We start from the raw sequence: 21,703 nt of genomic DNA, 5'->3' as shown, positions 1-21,703 counted from the left end.
CACTCACACACACAAAGACAGAGACACTCATGCACGAGCACGCACCTACACTCACACACACACACACACACACAGACAAGCAAGCCCCACACACACTCTTACATAAAGAACAAAAATTTTTTGTTTATGGCCTTTTAACAAATTAATTGTAGTGTTTAAAACAATTTAATAAAATTAAAAACCAACTAAATGTGTAAAAACTGGAAATGCAAGTGAATCAATTAGAAAGGGAGAGCTGGAGCTGGAGTAAAAGAGAAATAAAAAAGAAATTTACCTACAGACATACATATGTACATATGTATGTGGACTTCATACTTATGCATTTATGTACATACATTTGTATGTATGCATGTAGTATATGGTTAGGCAGGCAAATGACATGTTTGAAGACGGATGGAATTAGCAAACATATGTATGTATGTACATAAATGCATACACATACATAGGTATTTGTATGTAGAAAGCTAACTGGCGATATCTTTTCGGTTCGAAGTTTTCAGACGTCCTTAGATTTCGAGCAAATTCTTGAAGCTACTTACATATATGTATACATATGTACGTAAGGTGATGTATGTATGTACATACATATTCGCTATATTCTTTTCAGATTTTCAATCCTCAGCTGATGACAAAAACAAATGAGAATACATAATTACAGACTTTTTTCGCATCCATGAAATTCGAATTTTGGTTCTGATCTGGATCGATCAAATATTTATTTATTTACATTTTCAGATTTCAAATAGAAAAATTCTACATGAGCTCCAATTTACCAACATCCATAGAAATATTACCAATAAAATATTATCACACCACGAGGGGGGGGGGGGGGGGGGAACAATGACGAATGCAGCAAAACTCGAGATTATTTTTTTGGAATTCACGACTTCCCCTGAAAAGACTTCATTAGCGACAGATATGTGATCCATATTGAAACATCGAACGCACACCACTCGACTTCAGATATCCCATATACCATTTCTGTTAAGGCGAGTTTATTTATATATTTATATAGTATATATTGCTTGATGGCTGCAAGTCTACAAAAAAACTACAAAATGATTAATTAATAGATCATTAAGTTCTAATCTAGATTATGTTTTATTCATTTGATTTCCGTTAAATGATACAGATTAGTAAATAAGAAACAAAATTAAGGATGATTGAAATGAAGTTTGTATGTTTAAAAAAAAAGAAATATAGTTCTTTCTCCTATTTTATATACTTCAATAAACTGTGTTGAGATATATTTGGTCAAGATAAAGTTCGAACCGATAATACTTAATCGTGAAAGGACTGTTTTAAGGTATGCCAATCTTATTATGATTCACTAGGATTATAAATATCCTGTGTGTATACATATATGTGTGTGTATATTATGTATATGTCTGATCATTTACGCATGTTTAACCGCTGTTTACATTTTATTGCTATTTTCTTCTGCTCATGTTCGTATATAATTAAATTTGGTTTTTAAGAAAAAATATTTCATGGGTGTATTCAACCTTATACATAAACTAGATAAAAAGTTATATTAATACGCAATTGTTCAAGCAATTTTTGAGTTGCTTGAGATTTTAACGTATCTCATCCTTTTGAATTTGCAAATTTTTGTTATGGGATCTCAGATTAATAACGAAGCCATATACCATTTCGCGACAAGCTGGGCAAGCTAAAATTACTTCTCTTCGCACCATTCGTTCTCCTTGCGCACCTGCTCCTCCTCGGCCGGAGTGAAATCCTTCTTAATGTTAAACGTTTTTCGGATGTCCTCAGGTGTCTTGCCCTTAATCATATTGGCCACGGTCTTGCAGGTTAGTTCCAGCAAGCCCTTGATATCCAAATAGTTGGCGGCTAAGATCAGTTCGAATAGTGTGCCCTGGTCCACTTTGAGAAAATCTGCATCCCAGGATGTGATGTCATCGGTGCGCTTCTCTTTGCTCTCATCATCCTCGGTGGGCTGTGGATCATCCTTGTGATAGGTGGCCCAAGTCAACACCTTTCTCAATATTGTTGAATTCACATTCGGCAGCGGCACGATCGCATTCTCATCATCCTCCATGCCACAATCCTCTAACATGGTGCGAATAGTGCCGGAGCACTTCGCTATTTCAATATTGGTATCGAAAATTTCATCATCAGACGATTGCAATTTGATACTAGGCATGTTGATCTGCAAACAAAGAAAATCAGCCATTGTTACAAACGCTATACATATATACATGCTTTACTTTTTATGCTAAAAACTTAGCGGGATGTATTTAAATATGTGCAAGCAAGCATGCGTATGTTGTGTGTGTGTGTGTGTGCGTGCGTGTGTGTTCGTTGCGTTTACTGTAAATAAAGCATCCGTCCTATTACACAAAACCTACTCACACGCACACACACACAGACACGCACTCATGAAAACTTTGAATTGTGAAATAACAAAATAACCAAAAATCCTTTTAAATTTGTAAAATCATAATGCTATTGGAGTATAATTTGTTTTCCCCCCAGAAAGTTCGTGTATATTCCCTTTGTCATGCTTACTTACCACAGCTACAAATAAAATGTAAGATTTGAACAAATTTGGAAAAGTTTGAAGTTCCTTTTAAAGCAAGATTTACTTGATTTGAATTTATGGTGTCTTTGTTAAGAAAAAAGACGCAATGAACTCGACTCTAAGAAATAGAAATTAAAATTTACTCTATTGAAAAAGATACACGTCCGAAAGTACTCTGCGTTCTGCGACTTGTGTGTAATCGATATTAGATATCAGTATTAAAGACAGAGGTGCAATTTCATGAAATAGATGCGATTAAATTTCAACGTCACATATATCGTATTTTTATACGCATACACAAAATGTCGATATTCTTGAAAAAGCCGCGATAATAATAATTACTATTAAGAAATAATTTATTACAGCTTAAAAAAAGCAAAACCAATTTAAGAATATGAGCTTTAACTGCCGACATAATTTTTAAATAAATTTGTATTCAAAGCATTTATTTAAACATATGAAAATTATTATATTTTTAATAAAGTCGTGCTTGAAGTAAGATATCGATAAATAGTTATCGCTATATTTTAGGCTGGTCACATTTCAAATATCAATAAAAACTACTAGAATTATTTTACATATATATATGCCAGCGAACAGCTTGTTAACAGAATTTATTTTCAGCTTTCAACGGATTCTGGAAGTGTTATTGAAACTGTTAATTAACATCCGATTTCTGTTGCGCTTAGTTTTTGTCAACACTGCGTTGTTTCTTGTCCTCGTTCGGTGCTTTATTTTTTCTAACGCAATATTAAACGCATTGACAATGCGTTATTTGTTGTTGGCACTCAATAATATATACAAATAAATATTAATCAACAATAACGAGCAAAAAAAAAAAAAAAAACAAAAAAAACAAAACTCTTAAAAAAACAAAAGCAATTGGGTGCGCGTGTGTCAACATATTTCCTTGTATTTACATACATTATTTGTCTCCGTTATTTTATTTTTTTTTTAATTGAACGGAAGACGACAGCAACGGCGGCTACAAAGTGCAAAAGCAAAAGCAAGGCAAAATCAACAGGTAAATATACTAATACAAATCGGACATACAATTACATATATGTATATATGTACGTGCAATACATATTGTTATGCATACATTGTGTTATGTATCGCTGTGTGTGTGATTAGTCAGTTATCTACATGGCATGAATACATTGGCACGTCTATATACACATGCATTTATCTAGATGTGTGCGTAAGTACACACACATAGATATGTAAATGTATTATGTCGAGTACTTCGGAGCATCTCTGTTATTAAAAATGTCTGTCTGCTCAGCGAAATGTCAAAAAAGCAACAACAGTAACACTATGCCGGCAGAGTGAGAGCGACTGTTGGTGTTATTGTGACAGTGAGCATTTTAATTGCGTTTCAAAAATAATAACATTGTAGCTAAAGGTGTAAAATGGCTAGTCGATTGGGAAATATAATTTCTCTCTCCACTTCGCTAATAACATTTTCCAGCCCGGCATCACATTTGCCGCTAGCCGCTTGCCCCCCAAATGCCAGTACGAAGGTCAGCTACACACGCGCACACAAATACATTCGTGTAAGTGTGTGAGTGTATATGGGTGGGTGACACTGCACTTGCCGCTCAATTATTGATTTGCTTAGGGAGCAGCAGCTACAATAACAGCTGTCCAACATCAACATTGGGCATACCCTGTTGTAAATAAATTATATATATTTATTAAATTAAATTATATATATTTATTAATTATATAATTATACAACAAGTATAATGCTAGTCAATTTGAGCTTTTGGCTTGTATTTTGCTTTATTATCTTTCTTTTTTTATGACTGACATTCAAGTATTTGCAGAGGATTCGCATAGTTTCCAGTGGTTTCTAGAGGGGCGAGGGAGTGCTGTTATTTGGTCGATGTTGATGGTGATGTTGCTGTTGCTGTTGTTGCTCCTGCTGCTATCGCCGATGTTACTCCTGTTGCTTTCCTTCCCACAAAACGCATGCCAACTGGATGAGGTCATTGCGTAGCTAACCTGAGCTACATTTGCATGCTACCTGGATGTTTGAGGTTCTATTTACTCTCGACTGCTTTGGAAGCGTATTCGATTGCCGTTCCACTGTTATTACTTAATTGTTTCTCTCTCACTCTCATTTGTATCCGATATCTGTATATTTGTTTTTCCTTGCAAGTGCGACTCTTTCATCGTTGATCCAGCTGATAAGGTTTATCACAGCTGTAGCCTTACTTAAGTAATTATTCAATACAATCAGGTGTGACTGTGTGTGTGTGTGTGTGTATGTATGTGTGTGTGGATATACTCACTCATCTGACATACATAGCTGAACATGTTTGTGTAAAATGATATGTCAGGGCTTACCAATTAACTACACTTTCTTTCCGAAGTTGCTCGGCTGATCCATCAATCCGTCAGATAACTGCCGTCACATGACCTTAACTAATGTATCTAAACGCCACTTGACTATTGTCCGTACATTTTCCACATCGTTTCAAGCTACTTCTCTCTATCTCTATTTCTATCTCTATAGATTATATGTATATTTATATACATATATAACAGTACTTCAATCAGAGTTCCATTCGACAGCATTGAGAACGTGCCTTTCGCTTATCTCAATGTCCATTTTTTTGGTTTTTTGCTGTTTTATTTGTGCATAATAATAGATAATACTGAATAAAATATCGTAGATAGATAAATATATTGGGCCCTGCTTATTTAACCATTAACTGTGTAAGTTCATTTAGATAAGCATTTCCATGAAGGATGTCTGAGTCGTGGGCGGTACAGGGTCAGGTATGTGTTTCTATATACCGTATCTTTATCTTGTTGACAAAGCGACTTACAAATGATATATCTTTCAGGAGTACGTCAATCGATTCACATCCAAAATGGACAATTCAATTGCGCGAATTGAACATAATTCTAATCAAATCAGGAATATTCGTTTGAAAGAAACAAAGAAAAGCAAATAAACGGGAATATAATTTGGGAACCTTGGTAAAGCGTACAGATAAGCTTATGATCCGAATGTAAGATATGAATCTCTTGAGCTCTTGAACCAATTGAAGCGAATATGGAATTTGGCACAAGCCGCATACAAATCGCGCGTTGGTTATATAACACTCATTCATGTATAACGTTGATATTGGATTAATATGTTTGTCTTGGGTGTCTGATGACGCATGTAGCCACAGCCACAGGCCCAGGCATGGCCATATACTGCATTCGCTCTAGATGCATGATAAGATATCAAATCGAGTTCCATTCTGTTCTCAGTTCTGTTCAAATCTCCAATTTCGAGTCCAAAGACCAAGAGAGAATACTTGACACTCCCACAGCGAGCGGAAAGTTTGAAATTCTTGTCAGGGTTACCTTGCGAATGGTTCGCTCATAATTAATTGACTGTGACCAGGCGAAACATCTGAGCAAATAATTACCGCTGATTCGGCGACCTCCTTGGCTTATCAGTGACTGCCTCTGATATGAGCACATGCCACACAAAAACACACATACATATACAGATATATATGTTCCTATAATAGCCATATAAGCTTAAAGTATCTGCCATAAATTCAGTCTACAAGCCGTCGAACCACCAATCAGCAGGTAGTGTTACCACCTCCCCCGCCACTTGTGGGCGGTCTGTCGAGTAGCCCCGATTAGGCTTAGCGGGCAATATTGAGTGCATTGTATAAACGTCAAATTAAAACCATATTTGATTTAATCAATTCATGTATGCATATCTGTGCTAAAAACTCTTAAAGCACTCTTTAATGCCTTCAGCATTATTTATGACCAGCTCTTAAGCTCCTGATCTCTGATAACCTGATTATATGGTTAGAATATTAAAATGAATACTATTAAGTGTGCCAGCAAGTGGATATCATATTTTACCTATGTTGGCAATTAATTCCTTACATGGGTAGATCCCAATTGCGTCTCTGGGACAACATAAAATCTTCTTTATTACTTTGTACAGCAACGACTCCGCTTATAGCGTCTCTACGGTCTGGTCCCCAGACAAATTTTATGAGCTAACTTATCCGGCTATAGCGTCTGCCTGGTATAACGACAGATTCTTGAGCGTCGTAAAAATTGGATTCTACTAAGTTATAATTTGAGATTTGTTTAGAAGTTAAATTCTGGCTTAACTGAAAAATTTACAGATTTCTGAATATTATATAAATTTTATTATAAGATCTTTTATAAGCTCTACAAAATTTATCCACTTTCATATATGTATAATATTGTACTGAATAATATGTAACAAAAAACGTTATATTCTTTCTTACTTCCGATAACTATATAGACAATATGATATTACGATAATTGCCCTCAGCCTTAGGTTTCAAGTTGTTCAAATGGCACTAATTCGTTACAGTTTCTTCTGAAAAAGTCGTATATGTATTATCGACATTTATCTATATGTATAATATTGTACAGGAACTTATGATATATATAACTTTCCCTGATATCTGTGTAAGCTATATGATAATTATTTCTTATATACATATATAGTATGAGTCTTATATACATACATATGTAGTATGAGTTGGCCAAAGCAGATCATTCCTTTGTAATTTCTTAAACATAGACAATGTTATAGACGATTAGCAATAGAAATTGAATTGAACTCAGTTATACAGCCGAAAATTTGGATATACTACATATGAGGAGATGCATAATTCTATAAATCGATTTGTTATTCCAGAAACTTTCTATTGTCTGCTGCTTGCGCTGTCCTAATACCATTCGGCCTTTTCATTTCTGTTGTCAGCCCGGTTTCAATGGGTATACAAATAGGGGCAATTGGTCGCTTCAATTGATACACTGAAAATGCAGAACACGCAATTTCGAAAGCGTCGTCTGTACAACGCGTTTTGTGGCCTATCAGTTGTCACTTATGAAATATGCAACAGCTGTCGATTAGCTAACGAATCCAACGAGTCGACGCTGCGAAAGGTGCAAACAAGACAAACGAAGGCTAAAGCCAGCGGGAGGGAGGCGCGTAAATATTTAAAGCGGCGGGAAGGGGGGAATGGCAGTTGGTTTGTTGATTTGCCGGATTGTCCATTGTCGGCTAATGAAGACATTTACACAAACCATTTCAATTTCTCAAATGGCTCATCAAATACGGATGCGAAGCGGGGGGCATTGAGGGGCCTTGGGGGCATTGGGGGCGGTTGGATGCACTGTCTCAGGTGTCGATTACAATTGCTGCTAATAAAGGGATAAAGCCACGGCTTCGTCTGTTGCCGGGCTGCTCCTGGCCAGCTGGTGGGCAGCTGGTCACGGAAGCACTGAATCATTTAATTGCTTTTATTGTGCGGCACGAGTTGACAGTTTTTCAATTAATAGACTTTTCTTATTTTCATTTACAGTTTTAGTTTTAGTTTTTTTCAATTACTGACTGACATTTGCATGTTGATTTTTGTTATTATTATTATTTCATTTCCATTTCAGGCAGTTAGGGCCGGCGCGGAGATCTAATCGAATTGGACGGGCGGGCTCGATTTAGAGCCGTCACACTTCTTCCTTCCACACGCCGGCGTCGAGGATAACAATCGCCATCACGACGTCGCCGCCGGAAGCGCCACCTCTGTCAGCCGAGCACTTGGACGACGCCAGCGCTGCCGATCGCGGGCGTGTCTACAAGCTGAGGAAGAAGAAATACTTGAACGCCGCGAATATTACATAGATAGGTAGCGGGTCGGAGCAGCCAGAGCAGCCAGACCAGCCAGATCAGAGCCGATAGACTACACAGTATGCCCGTGCAGTCGCCCATTGAGATTAGCAATCGTGCTATCGAGCATATTGATGACGTTGATCCGCTCGAGTATCATGGCCATTGGGAGCCGGTCGGCGTGGCCCGTGTTCAAAACACTGGCACCTCGGCCATGGTCACATTTAGCAAGCGCAAGCAACAGCCATATATCATCGGGGGCGGACTCGGCTCGGATAAGTATGTGTTCGAGCAGCTGCACTTTCACTGGTCGGACTCGGATGAGTCTGGGTGCGAGCACACGCTGGAGGGCATGAAGTATTCGATGGAGGCGCACGCCGTGCACTACAATGCCAAGTACAAGGACTTCTCGGAAGCTAAAAACAAACCGGACGGACTGGCGGTTGTCGCATTCTTCATTCAGGCCTGCGGCGACAAGGATTGCCCCGAATTCAAGAAGATCACCGAAGGCATACGCATCGTCCAAAAGATACACACAAGCGCATCTCTCGATTCGGGTAAGACATCCTCGCCATGCAATTACCAATGGACTCTGCTGATTTAATCTGTTTCTGGTTTCGTCCATTTGCAGATTGCCTTTCCTGGATAGGTCTGCAGGAGCTAAGCAAACACTATTACACATATAAAGGCTCGTTGACAACGGCGCCGTACTTTGAGAGTGTCACGTGGATAATTTACCGCACGCCCATTTACGTTTCGCGAGGACAGGTGAGTAGCCAGCGCACCTGAGAATCCATGCCCGAGCCGAGTAACACATAGTCCATCTATTACATAGGTGAGCGTATTCCGGAACCTGCAATCATGCCCCAAAGATGAGTCCAAGAAAATAGTCAGCAATTATCGCGAGATTCAGCGTCCTCTCAAGGATCCCGAAATCTTCTTCGCACGCAATACGAATACAAAGTCCAAATTATGATGTGCTTGCTGCTAATGTCGCTGTCCCCCAATGCTTTGTGGATGTGGACCATCTAGCAATAAGGCAAGAGCATGAAGTCCTACTCTGAAGCACCGTCACCATAATCACACCCATACTACGCCATGCACAACGATTTCTGTGCTACACTGGATCTGTGCTGGTTTTGGATATCCATTTGTTTTGCTTTAATCTATTAAATTTCAAATGTAAATCCTATAATTCTATGGTTGTCAATAAGCTTTTGTTAATTGCTAATTGTACATAGCTATATAATATATATATATATATATACCTATATATGTGCGTATATATATGTATACACTATATATACTCTTTACATATAAATACACAGTATGTATGTAGATATCAAGAACGTTATTAATATGATTACGATACGCGTATGAATCATAGTCGGATCACGCGACTGCCTTGAATTAAATATTTCCCGTAAATATTTATTAATATTAACTACCAGCTTAACACATCTAATAAATATATATATACATATACATATTTGTAGAATATTGTAGCAACGTACTCTATTTATATGTCATATCGTACGTCATTCAGCTTATATATGCTATTAAAACGTTTCTTTGTTTGAGCTCGTGAGACGACACAGCTGTGGTAGAGGGCGGGGCTGATATTCTTAGTATGTTTCGAGTAGCAGCGGCACAAGCTCCTTGACAAACCACTCCTTGGATACGGCCAGATGATCACCCTCAACGCTGAGGAGGTGCAGCTTCTTGCATTTATGCATTAGCTCCAAGCCAACCTGTAGGCAAATTAGCAATTTGATAATGCACTTTATATGCGGGTTAATAATATAGCTTACATTTTTGAAGACTTTGCTCTCGTTGAGCGGCAGTATGTGCTTGTCCTGGCCAGGTGCATAGAACTCGAACCACTGCGACTCCTTGGGCTGCACAATGGTGTCATTGAGGAACTTGACCATTACAAACCTGCAATGCAGTTATTCGAGTCAGCAAAAGTCCAATAGAAACTCGATCTCTGTGCTTACTTCTTTAGCTTGTTTAGATTCTCTGCGTAGCGTTCATTTATGTACAGTTCATTGTTGATGTCCGCCAGGAAGCTGCTCTTCAGTCGATAGCTGTTCTCGTGAAGCGGATCATGCCAGTATGTGGCCTGCACCAGTTCGTTCTGGACCCAGCTGAGAAAAGAGCCTACATCAGAGTCAATGCAATAATGGCTACTCATAGCACTTACTCCTCGTAGGCCGCATAGTTGAGCAGTTTGGTAATATATTCGCAGCTGCTGACGCTAAGCGTGGGACACTTTGGCAATCCGTAGATGCCCTGATGCTGGCCGCCCAGGCTGATGAGCACCCGCATTGGCGGATTGGGACAACGCTGGGCTACCGCTCGTCTGTGAAGAACTATTTGTTAGCATATTTCTGTCAACGGAATTAAATTCAATTCAACATACAAAAATTGGCCGCCCTGGGAAAAGCCAATGGCATTGTAGCCATTGGCCAGCTTTTTATCCTCAGCCAGCTGTTTGCATACGTAGTCCACCTGCTTGTTCGGATGTATAAAGAAGCCACTCTCATAGTCCAAAACAATGTTTGCACCTATTTCCAAGGATCGCACATAGGTGCCGTTGGTATGCTCCTCGATTAGTTTCTTAATAGAGCCCATACTGAATGGAAAACAACAAGTGTCACCCATTCCGTGCCATAGTACGACGGGTAGAACAGTGCCATTGCTGCTCCTGTTGTCACTGTCGTGGCAATCTGGATGGGTAGCTTGGCCCAACTGCAGAAAGCTTACAAAGTAAGCTGCATAAAGCAGTAAAAACATTTTGCTATTAAAACTGGTGATATTTTACTTTGGAATTCACCGGCTGTGTACAAATTACAAATTTGGAATTCGCGGGGCTGCCAGACTGACGGACAAACCGCTGTTGGAGACAAATAACCTGTCTGCACTTTGTATACAAACACTAATTAATAGGCAGGGCTGCCAGATCATACTCAAAACAGCTGACCCAGATAAATAGTTTGTCATCTGGGCTGCCAGAGTAAATAAAAACAGCTGGCTCACGTTACCATGTTTACTACGTCAACAGCTGATTGCGCTGAAAATGGCCGTTAGGGATTTAAATAGATTTAAAATCATGCCGAAGCTTATGTGGAAATGTACATATGTACATGCATATATGTATGTGGATTTCTACTTGATAAAACTAGCAAAATATGTAATAAAAATGTTTTTAATATTGTTGCTTTTTTTCCAAAATGGTACAAATAACAAGATTTTATTTAAAGGCATTGTCCTTCGTGAAGAACACACCAGTGTGGCAAGACAGCATCTGGATGGATGCCGCGTGCTATAAGTCGCTCCCGATACCTATAGAATCGACGCTCAGCCAAGTAGGCCGATGACTTGGGATTCGACCAAAGGCGTTCAGCGGCGCCACCCGCTCTTGGCCAGATGCGAGCCTCTGCAAATGGAAATTGTTAGTTGAGGTAGAGCACATTTTAACTAAAACTTACCCAAAGAATTTTGATCCACATACTCGCTCCACATGCACACCTCACCACCCAGCACTTGCCGCTTCTGATTGTTGGGTGCGTCAATTGGTAGCGCATTGTCGTAAACCTTGCGCCAGTTATAGTATTGTGTATTGCCCCAGAAACCGTGATCCAAATACCAAGCATCTTTCGTGGAGATTAGGATGCGATAGCCCTTTCGGAGCAGCTCCCTATTGAGCGGGCTCTGAGCAGCCACCCAGGTTTGTATGATGAAACGCTCCTTGGGCAGCATCTGTTCAATGTTCTCGGGATCGGTCAGTTTACTGGACCAGAGTATGACTGGTTTTGGTTCCCTGACGCTGGGATACATCTGGAGATTAATATCGTCCCAGGCCTTTACGTTGCGCTGATGGAACTGCGACCAGAGGCGCAAGAAGCTCTCCTGGCTTAGATCGTAGCCCCTGGCCTTCATTTGGGTGGTAATCTCTTCGGTTCGGTTCCAGCAGGGTATGAACACTTCGTCGCCGCCCATGTGTATGGTCTCTTCGGGTGCACCCAGCTCGGCGATATCTGCAAATATTTCTTTAAGCACCGCATACATGTGATCGTTGATTGGATTCAGCTGGCCACATGGCGGCTGGACACAGTAGTTGCGCCAGGGCGATTGGTTCAGGCAGACGGACATGTTGCCCAGCCCGGCTGCGGGACCCCACTGCCAGCCGCTGCCGGCGTGCGAGGGTCCGTCAATCTCCATGATGATGCGAATGCCTCGCAAACGGGCATACTTCACCAGATTAAGGGCATCCGTATGGGAGTATGTCTGAGCTTTCGAGTATGCGCCATAGCGTTGCATTTCCGGCACGCGTGTTATTTCCAGCGGAAAGCTGTGCGTGTCCACCACATGCCAGTGCAGCACATTCATCTTGGAGGCAGCCATTGCATCCAGGGTGTTGCGAATATAGCGCAAGGGCAAAAAGTTGCGGGAGGTGTCCAGCAGCAGGCCCCGATGTGGATAGACGGGCTGATCGGTGACCCGAGCGGAGCTCACCAATAGCAGTCCGTTCGTCACACTTCCCGTTACTAGATTGCTGAGCGTCTCGAATGCGAACCGCGCGCCGTAGACTGTCGCCGCCTTGATGTCCACAAAGCTGACTTTATCGGTGGTGCGCACCACTATCATATAGCTCTCGTCTGTTTTCCAATCCAGCACCAGGCTGCTGTCGGTCACCGTCGCCTTGACCAGCACCTCCTTGCTGGCGGCCAGCGTGCAGTTGCGGATGCACTCCTTGAGCAGGTTGCTCACAAACAAGCGATTCGTCTCGCGCAGAAACTGCGTGGTCACCTCGTTGGGGGCCACCACATTGAAGCGCACCTTCCACGGATCGAAGGGCACACGGTCATGCGACAGGCTGCATTCACCGGTCGGCATTGGCCAAATGGCTCCGTATTTGCCACAGGACAGACGGCAATCCAGCTGACTCTCATACCGATGTCTGGGCTGTTCATGCCCTTCGCCCGGCAGCAGGCGCTCCTCTGGCAGACAAAGATCTGTCGAGTCGCAGAACCATTTGCTGTAATCATTTGAAATCATCAGTAGGACGAGCCAAGTGCTGAGTGCTTGACATGGAGATGCCCTAGTCCCCCCATCAAATACCTAGTCCGCATGCATTATGCATCTATTTCATACTTCCGCTTCTTTATAGCTCATAGATCTCACACATTTGCTTTGTTAAATATGCGAGCTTTAGCTTTAGGTTTGTCAATTGTTTGTACTCTGGACTACAAAAATCAAGAGTCAAAAGTCTTATACGGTAAAGCGTCCATATGTACATGAATATATCTACATATAGATTGATTATATCATTTAAGTTTCTATGTGAAGCAGAGCACACGCAATGCTTGTGATTTCGAAATCTATTAGCAATATTTTCCTATTAATCTTCTCCTAATCATAATATTCTGGGTTAAAGGTAGGCAAGTTTCATATATTTTAACTGTCAATTTATAATTTTTTTTTGTTTGAGTGTGCCTATATTAAGCTAAATGTTTCTTTTTTCAGTTCGCTCAGATAATAAGTGCGATAGATATTTTGTTGATACATATTTTTCTCTGTATTGTTGTTGTTTTTTTTTTCTTTAATATGACAATTATTATTATTAATAAATATTTGTACAATGCATATGCATTCACTACAGAACTTGCTTCGGCTTTTAACATGATCATGTATCATACATACGCACATGTCTGTTAATCATTTCAAATTTCAAATTGGCAGCACTGTTTTTTTTTTTTTTTTTTTTTTTGCAAACCTTCTAGTGGTGGGACCGCTTTCGCCGCTGTCATCGGGCACTGAGCCTGCTGCAGCTGCTGCCACACAAAGTAACAGCGTCAGATAACAGCGATTGCAGCTGTTAAGAATCATGTTGTGCCGCCTTTCTTTTGCACTAAGGATAAGAACACAGAAAACAAAACAAAACAAAACAAAAAATTGAAATGCAAAAAATTAATTCACAGCGCCAATGAGCAAACCATGCAAATGGGCGCAATGCCAAAACCGAACTGAAACTAAATTAAATGCTGAAAAGACTTGGTTATCAGCGGAGCTTATTGTTGTCCCATTGATTCTGGCAGCGGACGCTGGCGTCGGAGTCGGCGTCGGCGTCGGCGTCGCCGCTCAAGCGTTGCGCTGCGCTTTGCTTTGCTTGGCTTTGCTTTGCCATAGGCAGAGCCAAAGGGCGATGTTGTGTTGTTGCTGTTATTGCTATTGTCATTTTCACTGTTATGCTTTGCACTTCAGTGCGGCGAAATGGGGCTTAGAGTGTGGGCGGCAGGGGTTGGGCATGGTCAGGGGCAGGGGCAGGGGCAGGGGCATGAACATGAGCATGGGTATGCGAGGTGTGTATATTGGCGTTTGAGCAACGCTTCTGCAGCTGCAGCTGTCCCGCTGTCATATGGGGCAAACACAAATGGGGCCGACCTGATAAAAATAAAAACAAAAACAAGAGAATGACAGCGACCCGCGGGCTGAATAAAGAATAAAAATCAAATCAAATAATGTAAAGTTTTTCAAACCTACAACGAGATACGAATGCTCTTTTTTTCCTAGTTTGTATTATAGATTTTATGATATTAACACAAGAAATTGAGTTAGAAAATCTTGAGAAATGTGAAAAAGACATGTTATGAAGTTATTGGAAGTTTTAACTATTTCAATTGGAGGTCTTCAAAAGTGAATGTTAACACACAGATATCGAATATGCACATAGAACATGATATCATATAAGATGATATTTGATATACATACATATACTATATAGAATAAATCTTAGAAGACTTGCCATCCAACTCAACTCTTCTCTAATAAATCTAACATTTTTAGTATTTTGAAATAATAATTGATTAAATTTATATATAGAATATTATACTTTTCTATACTATAGTACTCAACTCTTACCCAACGTCTTGTTTATGTTGTTATGCCTTCTAAATGCACATGTTGGAAAGCAATAAAACAATGTAAATGTAAAATGTATTTCGATTCGCTAAAAGAAAAAACCGATTCGCATGCCAAAAAGTCACTGGACAAGTTGGTCGATCCCAAAGTCAAAAGAGAAATTTTGCACTTGTATGCAAATCAGCAAATTGACGAGCTGACAGAGAAAAACAAATCAGTTGCAATCGAGTACTTTCGGTCTAGTGATACTCTGTTCACTGCACAATGCCAGAGAGAAGCATTAATCATGTATATGTATGTGTTATGATTTGAAAAGCAGGCAGCAGAATTTTCCAATTGGAGTATTCAGTATATGTAATAGCAATCCCATTGGAATATTCGATTCCAACTCAAATTGCAGACTTAGAATTTAGTCTTATATAGAGAATTGTTTGTCAGAAAAAATATATATATATGTATATACATATATGTATTGATTCAAGTTTTGAGTATTCCAATTGGGATTCACTGAAGAAAAAGTACCTCAAAGCGAATAAGAACGCTTTTGTGATTAATTAGTGAACTTTGGGTTGTTTTTATTAAAATACACCAGTTCAGGGTATACACGTTTTGTGCGTACGTACGTAACAGTCAAGCAAAAAAAGTTGACCATATAGAATATATATTCCTTTATTTTATTTTGACTAAATAGGAATTTTCAATCCATGACATCATAAAATTAAGAAACTAAAATATTATACATTAAATGAATCTATATAAATACATATATAATATGTCTAGGTTTTTAGACGTTTTTTTTTCTAGTGGCTTTCATTTACATTCATTGATTAGGGGATATCTTACGGTCGAGTTTTGCGCTCTCAATAATTTGACTTGATTTTGATTTTATTTTAGAAAATCACCCGCATTTTTTACACCCTCGTCCATTATGCATGTAAGTATTTTTTTTTTTTCTTTGCACATTCAAACGGGCTGCAAAAGAATAAGTCCAGACTAAATTAAAAAGCACAAATCCATGAAAACTGAATTGTGAACTCACATGTGTTTCACTCTAAGTGTGTGTGTGTGTGTGTGTGTGTGTGAGGGCATTGTTGATTATTATTTTTATTGTATTCGGCATTTACATCTGCATACACACACACACACATACACAGTCTCACACACACTCGCATAGTTCATTTCTCATTATTATTTCTTTTTATTATTATATGTATTTCAATTTCATTTCAATTTCATGTGCGCTTTTGTGCGCTCTCAAATGAATTATGAGAAAGCACCGCCTTGGCTCATTGTTGTTTAGTCCCAGTGTGAGTGTGAGTGTGTGAGTGAGTGTGTATGAGCGTGTGCGTGAGTGTGGGTGCCTGGCTGGCATGTAGTTATAATAATTAAAATATAAAAACTCAGTGCAGATCTAAGCTTTAAAGGGCGTAGAAACAGTTTGTGATGATATTTTAGAACGGAGTAAAAAGTAATTAAAAAAATAATGAGCTATAGTTTTTTACCTGTTTATAGTTATTTTATGACAAGTATTTTTGCATATTTAAAATGCATATATATTATATTATATATTATATTATATTATATTATATTATATTATATTACTCAATATTGTATATATAGTATAAGAGTAAATTAAATCAATATATAAAATAAAGAATTTGAAAAATAAATAAATAAAAATTAAAGTTCAATAATACAAATCATGATTAATATCATATCATATTATATATTATATGTGCCTCTAAAATAATTTGAAAAAAAAAAGTAAATAAATAAATAAAATAAAAAATAAAGTGTTTTCCATATATCAAAGTCAAAATTTAAACTAATTGCGACAGTTATTTGTTTCCTTTCTTGATCGGCAACAGGTATATGAAGGTAGCAAAAGATAGGTGCCTGAGACTCGCATTAGATAAGATTTCATCAAAATGATAGAATCAACTGCAAGTGTGACGTCACATGATCAATGAACTGTTAGCTCAAGATCAACTATTAAATAAATAATGCGATGACACTGTTAAGATGACAGAGCTCTGTTATGCAGTTGCGTGACTTATGCATGTATGTATGTATGTAGTTCATCCAAGTGCCCATCTCTAGAAACACACACATGTGTGCGCAAAATGAGTTTTACAACTGTTGCTGGGACGTGGCTGGGCGGGGGAGGGAGAGTTGGGGAGTGGAACTACTGCAGAGCTGTGACTCCGGCAGGACAATGCAGATGCAGCCGTAGCCATAGCCATAGCCTGTGTTGGGCCACTGATTATGATGTTGATTAAATTGTGACCGCGCCTCCATCACTGCTGCTGTCGTCCGCCCACTGGCCGTGTCCAAAACATGTCCATCCGTCCGTCCAGGCGTCCGGGCGTCAGTCCGTCAGTTTGTCAGTCAACGGATGCTTAGAACAATGCGAGATTAAAAAGGCTGTAACAAATTACAAGCAAAACGGCAAACAAATTACTAAATAAAAAGCCAGCTGGAAAAAAGAATGGATAAAAAGGGAAAAACTAAAGGAAGGAAATAAAATGAGCAAAAACAAAAAGCAAGCGCAAAAACTCTGCATTGAGGAATGGCATCGGGACGGCCGGACGTCGAGTTCAGCGCCCGGAATAGATGTGATTCCATCCGCCACCTTACACCTTCCCTCCTTCCACAAAAGCCCCTAACAATGCCCGACACATGTGTGTGATGAAGCTAATTACAGTTAATTAGCAACTGTTGCAGGATAAAGCTATATTCTTCTTCAGATTGAATACTAGGATCTGAATTTGCTGTCACATAGAGCATAATATATGTAGGATGGTACCACATATGATTGATACCTACAGCTTAACTCGTTTTGAAAGATATCTTCAATATCCCAAGTACAGATTTAGCTATAAATCCTTTCAGAACCATTAGATACATATATAATAATAGATAGTTGTTTCTACTTCTCAGCTTGACTTTTTGCTCTGTTAATTTGGTATTTATATTTATTTGAATTTCTAAGAAACTTGGTTGATCAGTGTGAATTCGGACTTTATTACAGCATTTTAAAAATATTTTCCCTTTTCAAATACAGCTTTTGCACCTTGTTACGCAATTACAAATAATTTACATTTTACACAAGGTTTATACTCTATTTTCTGAACAATTGTTTATGAATATATAATTGAATTTCAGTACATGAATGATTTCCTATTTTTAACGGATTCAGGGCATAATAAAAGTATAAATTCTTTTTAAATTAAAAAATATATTAGGTTGCTGTATTTATTTTTATTTATTTATTTTCTTTTTTAATATTGTATTTGTTTTTATACTGAATGTATACTATGTATATATGTATATACGTAAATAAGAAAAGCCTAAATTGAATCAAGTCATTTGCGTCCCTATCGGTCGCTACTATCACATATAATCAGATCTAAAGTCTCAATAAACACAGATTATATACAGATTATATATGTATATATAGAAATTGGATTTTTGTTATAGTTCAAAATATACGTTTCTCGATGGGTTCAGGGAATCAGGTTGTAGTCTAGTCTAGATTTTTCTAACTTTTAAAGTAAATAAATAAATATTTTTTAAATAGTTAGAAATACAATAATAATAAAATTATTGATTGTTTATTTTTTTTTTATTTATAATTTTATTATTATTATTATTATTATTTTTTTTTTTAATAAACTTTATTGCAGATCTTGTCCTTAACTCTACAGCGCATTTTTCAATAAACCTTAACTATTAGAGAGGTTAAATGCCTTTATTGCTACTGTCTAGTCTTTTCATTTCAGTCTCTTCTGAGATTCAACGGGTGAAATCTTTTCAGTTTTCTAGTGGCTAAATTGCAAGCTGGCTTGGGTGGGCGGATATTCAGTTCGTATACCTTGTGCTGTGTCTGATAGAAATACAATAATAATAAAATCATTATCTTTTTTTTAAAATATATTTTTATTTATAATTGTCGAAACATTTACAGGAATCGCTTTTGTGATCTCCTTCATCTGGTGTCTAGTTGCCGCCTTTATGTACTCCATTGAAGCATAGCTCTCATAGCATGCATCGGGGTTCTCAAGTTTCAGAAAGAGAAAGTCATCGAGAGTGAGGTCTGGTGTGGCTGCGGCATTCTTGTTCTTTGGTCGAGCTAGTCGTTATATTAACATATATGTATATAACATAACATATGTATATTAACATATGTATATAATGGTAATGTAACCAGTGAGTTTTATTAGCTAATTTGCTGTTATGCAAAGTTTCTCTAGCTCTCTCACTCACTCTCTCTCTATATGATTGTTTAAAGGACCTGCAGTCCTGTTGCCGTTGTGATACTTGTTTCTACTTGTTTTTTTGTTTCATTTTTTCTTTTTTTTTTTTGTAGTTAGTTAGTTGGTCTTTTGTGTCAACCACACACATGGACTAACTACGGCTCTGGCCAGCAAATGAAATCAAAATTAACTCTTGTCAAATCGTTGCAGTGTGTGCTTTAGGATTGCTTTTAGTCCGTGTGATGGTGGCAGGTGGCAGAATAAATGACAATTGAGGCATGGATATGGGCATAGCCAGCCCCCCCCCCACCACTCCACCACCCCACACTCTCTCCCACTGCCGCTGCCAGCTCGAGCTCTGCGGCTACTGAGGCTGCCACTGCACATGGTGTCCTCGTCGTTCGTTCCACATGAAACAATGCAAATTGCATGAATGAATGCCATTTAGCAATTGATTTGAATGACTCGTTCGGTTGTTGTTGTCTTTGCTGTTGTTGTTGTTGTTGCTGTTGTTGTTGTCTTTGCGCAGTGCATTCGCATTCGCATCGCAGTCGCATTCGCATTCAATTCCTCTCTTTTGATCAAATCAAATGCATAAAATGTTTTCAATTCAATCAGAAGAACGAGCACACATACAGTATGTCTGTGTGTGTGAGAGAGGGAGTGAGAGGGGAACAGGAGAATCGAAATCTGAATCTGAATCGGCATCAGATTCAGTCACAGCTACCACGCTTAACATTCTTCTATTTCTTTTCTTTGTTATTATTTGCAATTGTAGAATATCAAATATACCCTGTAAATTTCGCCATTTTCAACACATAGAAGAAGTGTATATAATATAAACTTATTTGTAAGCAGATAAAAATAATTGAGCTGGGTTATGATATACCTTATATTATATGGAAAATATATATTTTAAAAATTGAAAGATTTTACTTTTTTTCTGAGTGGCTAAAATTCAATTTGTATCTCATGCTATTTAGGCTCTACGTTGATCATCAATCAGCCAGGCAGTCAAACAATCAAATTGTCCTTGAGTTTACTTTCCTATACACATCGTCAATCAGTTGATCAATCAATCCTCAATCAATTAACTCATTATGACACAGAATAACTTAAAGTGGATTTTGGTCCATAGTTTTAACTATATTTACATCATCAATCATTCAATAATTAGTCAATCAATCAAAAATGTTGTAAAGCATTCGATTCATTTGGGACAGGGTATTTCTGAGTCGATTTCTGTGAATACTTTGAACTTGATTTGCTTTCCTATACACACACACACACACACACATGCCCGCTCCAGCACGTGTGTATGTGTGTAGGTGAGGGTACCTAGTTTTTTTTAATTAATTGCACTTACTTTTACCCCTCGGCATTGCCTTTGTCGACCATTTGACTTTGTTTAAAATTAATTTTTGCTTTTTCTGCATTTTTTTTATTTTTTGTAATTCTTGTTTTTGTCGATCTTGAATGTGTTTTGATTTCATTATACGACAATTGTTGTTCAAGTTCAAGGCCCCGCATGAGCCATTTGAAGCTCTACGCCAAATGTTAAAGCTGTCCATTAAGCGAACAATTAATTACACGGATGCTGCCTGCCAGACGATGATGCCAGAGATGCTGCAGCCACTGTAGAGGAAGCATCTCTGCTCATGCAACAATTAAATAATAATTCCTGAAGTGTTTTTAGTTTATTTTTAGTGAGTTCATTTCGGTAGAGTGTGTAGCGGAGTTGTTGGACAACTATTTATGTATAGAATTATTATGAAAATATGGCCTAAGTTGTATTAAGTTTTGCTTCTATTAATAATGAAATTCAAAATTCAATCAAAGTTTCAATCCGTGAAAATCTCATAGAAAATTATTAAAGAGAGATTATCATTATCTTTCTCTCTCTCTCTCTATTTCTGATTCTAATTTACCATCTCATCTCATGCTTGATTGCTCTCTCGCTTTCTATCAGTATCCCACTCTCTTTGCCATTCTTCCATTCTTCGTTGCTCTATACCAATCCCACTCTCTGCCTAGCCTATCTATCCTATCTGACTTACTTTCTGTCTCTTGCTCTTTCTTCGCTTCGCTTTCTCTTTCTCTTCCTCTTCCTCTCTCCTTTCCTTTCTCTTTTGCTCTCTCTCTCTCTCACTCTCTCTATTTATCTCTGTCTATTTCTTGTTTTCGCTTTTGGTCTCTGTCTCCAAGCAGTTATCTCTTTCTCTCTTTCTCTGGATAGCACTCGCCATTTCACCCTCGATGTATCTCTCTCTAATTTTCTTCTAATCGTCTCTTTCTCTCTCT

At 38.4% G+C, this 21,703-nt stretch overlaps 4 protein-coding genes across 4 annotated transcripts; 1 reads left to right on the top strand and 3 right to left on the bottom strand.

Moving 5' to 3' along the window:
• Positions 1-1,082: 1,082 nt before the first annotated feature.
• LOC108619563 (S-phase kinase-associated protein 1-like) lies at positions 1,083-2,765 on the bottom strand. Its single transcript, XM_018016216.2, has 2 exons — positions 2,537-2,765; positions 1,083-2,173 (listed from the first exon to the last, which is right to left on the bottom strand). Exon 2 carries the CDS (start codon positions 2,165-2,167, stop codon positions 1,679-1,681), a length of 489 nt encoding a protein of 162 aa, XP_017871705.1. The 5' UTR covers positions 2,168-2,173; positions 2,537-2,765; the 3' UTR covers positions 1,083-1,678.
• Positions 2,766-7,946: 5,181 nt separating this feature from the next.
• Positions 7,947-11,181, bottom strand: Ppt1 (Palmitoyl-protein thioesterase 1). Its single transcript, XM_018016210.2, has 5 exons — positions 10,645-11,181; positions 10,426-10,584; positions 10,220-10,369; positions 10,034-10,160; positions 7,947-9,973 (listed from the first exon to the last, which is right to left on the bottom strand). Exons 1-5 carry the CDS (start codon positions 11,016-11,018, stop codon positions 9,848-9,850), a joined length of 936 nt encoding a protein of 311 aa, XP_017871699.1. The 5' UTR covers positions 11,019-11,181; the 3' UTR covers positions 7,947-9,847.
• CAH3 (Carbonic anhydrase 3) lies at positions 8,305-10,584 on the top strand. The gene is made up of 3 exons (XM_018016212.2): positions 8,305-8,779; positions 8,854-8,990; positions 9,058-10,584. Exons 1-3 carry the CDS (start codon positions 8,305-8,307, stop codon positions 9,196-9,198), a joined length of 753 nt encoding a protein of 250 aa, XP_017871701.1. The 3' UTR covers positions 9,199-10,584.
• A 231-nt stretch (positions 11,182-11,412) lies between the features above and the next one.
• Hexo2 (beta-hexosaminidase 2) lies at positions 11,413-14,270 on the bottom strand. The gene is made up of 3 exons (XM_018016202.2): positions 14,002-14,270; positions 11,714-13,263; positions 11,413-11,661 (listed from the first exon to the last, which is right to left on the bottom strand). The coding sequence occupies exons 1-3, from the start codon at positions 14,112-14,114 to the stop codon at positions 11,480-11,482; spliced, it is 1,845 nt and encodes a 614-aa protein (XP_017871691.1). The 5' UTR covers positions 14,115-14,270; the 3' UTR covers positions 11,413-11,479.
• Between the last annotated feature and the right edge of the window lie 7,433 nt (positions 14,271-21,703).

Source organism: Drosophila arizonae, chromosome X, assembly GCF_054131065.1.
Source record: "Drosophila arizonae isolate 15081-1271.41 chromosome X, UAZ_ARI_1.0, whole genome shotgun sequence".
In the NCBI taxonomy this organism is placed as follows: Eukaryota; Metazoa; Arthropoda; class Insecta; order Diptera; family Drosophilidae; genus Drosophila; species Drosophila arizonae.
The sequence above is the reverse complement of the archived record's forward strand: the minus strand, read 5'-3'. Positions and strand labels throughout refer to the sequence as shown.

Coding starts and splice junctions, on each gene's coding strand:
- LOC108619563 (XM_018016216.2), bottom strand. CDS start 2,167: ATGCCTAGTATCAAATTGCAATCGTCTGATGATGAAATTTTCGATACC.
- CAH3 (XM_018016212.2), top strand. CDS start 8,305: ATGCCCGTGCAGTCGCCCATTGAGATTAGCAATCGTGCTATCGAGCAT. Junction 8,780..8,853: donor AAGCGCATCTCTCGATTCGG/GTAAGACATCCT, acceptor GTCCATTTGCAG/ATTGCCTTTCCTGGATAGGT. Junction 8,991..9,057: donor TTTACGTTTCGCGAGGACAG/GTGAGTAGCCAG, acceptor TCTATTACATAG/GTGAGCGTATTCCGGAACCT.
- Ppt1 (XM_018016210.2), bottom strand. CDS start 11,018: ATGTTTTTACTGCTTTATGCAGCTTACTTTGTAAGCTTTCTGCAGTTG. Junction 10,161..10,219: donor AATCTAAACAAGCTAAAGAA/GTAAGCACAGAG, acceptor ACTGCATTGCAG/GTTTGTAATGGTCAAGTTCC. Junction 9,974..10,033: donor AGAGCAAAGTCTTCAAAAAT/GTAAGCTATATT, acceptor ATTTGCCTACAG/GTTGGCTTGGAGCTAATGCA.
- Hexo2 (XM_018016202.2), bottom strand. CDS start 14,114: ATGATTCTTAACAGCTGCAATCGCTGTTATCTGACGCTGTTACTTTGT. Junction 13,264..14,001: donor AGCGGTCCCACCACTAGAAG/GTTTGCAAAAAA, acceptor AAATGATTACAG/CAAATGGTTCTGCGACTCGA. Junction 11,662..11,713: donor TGTGGATCAAAATTCTTTGG/GTAAGTTTTAGT, acceptor TTCCATTTGCAG/AGGCTCGCATCTGGCCAAGA.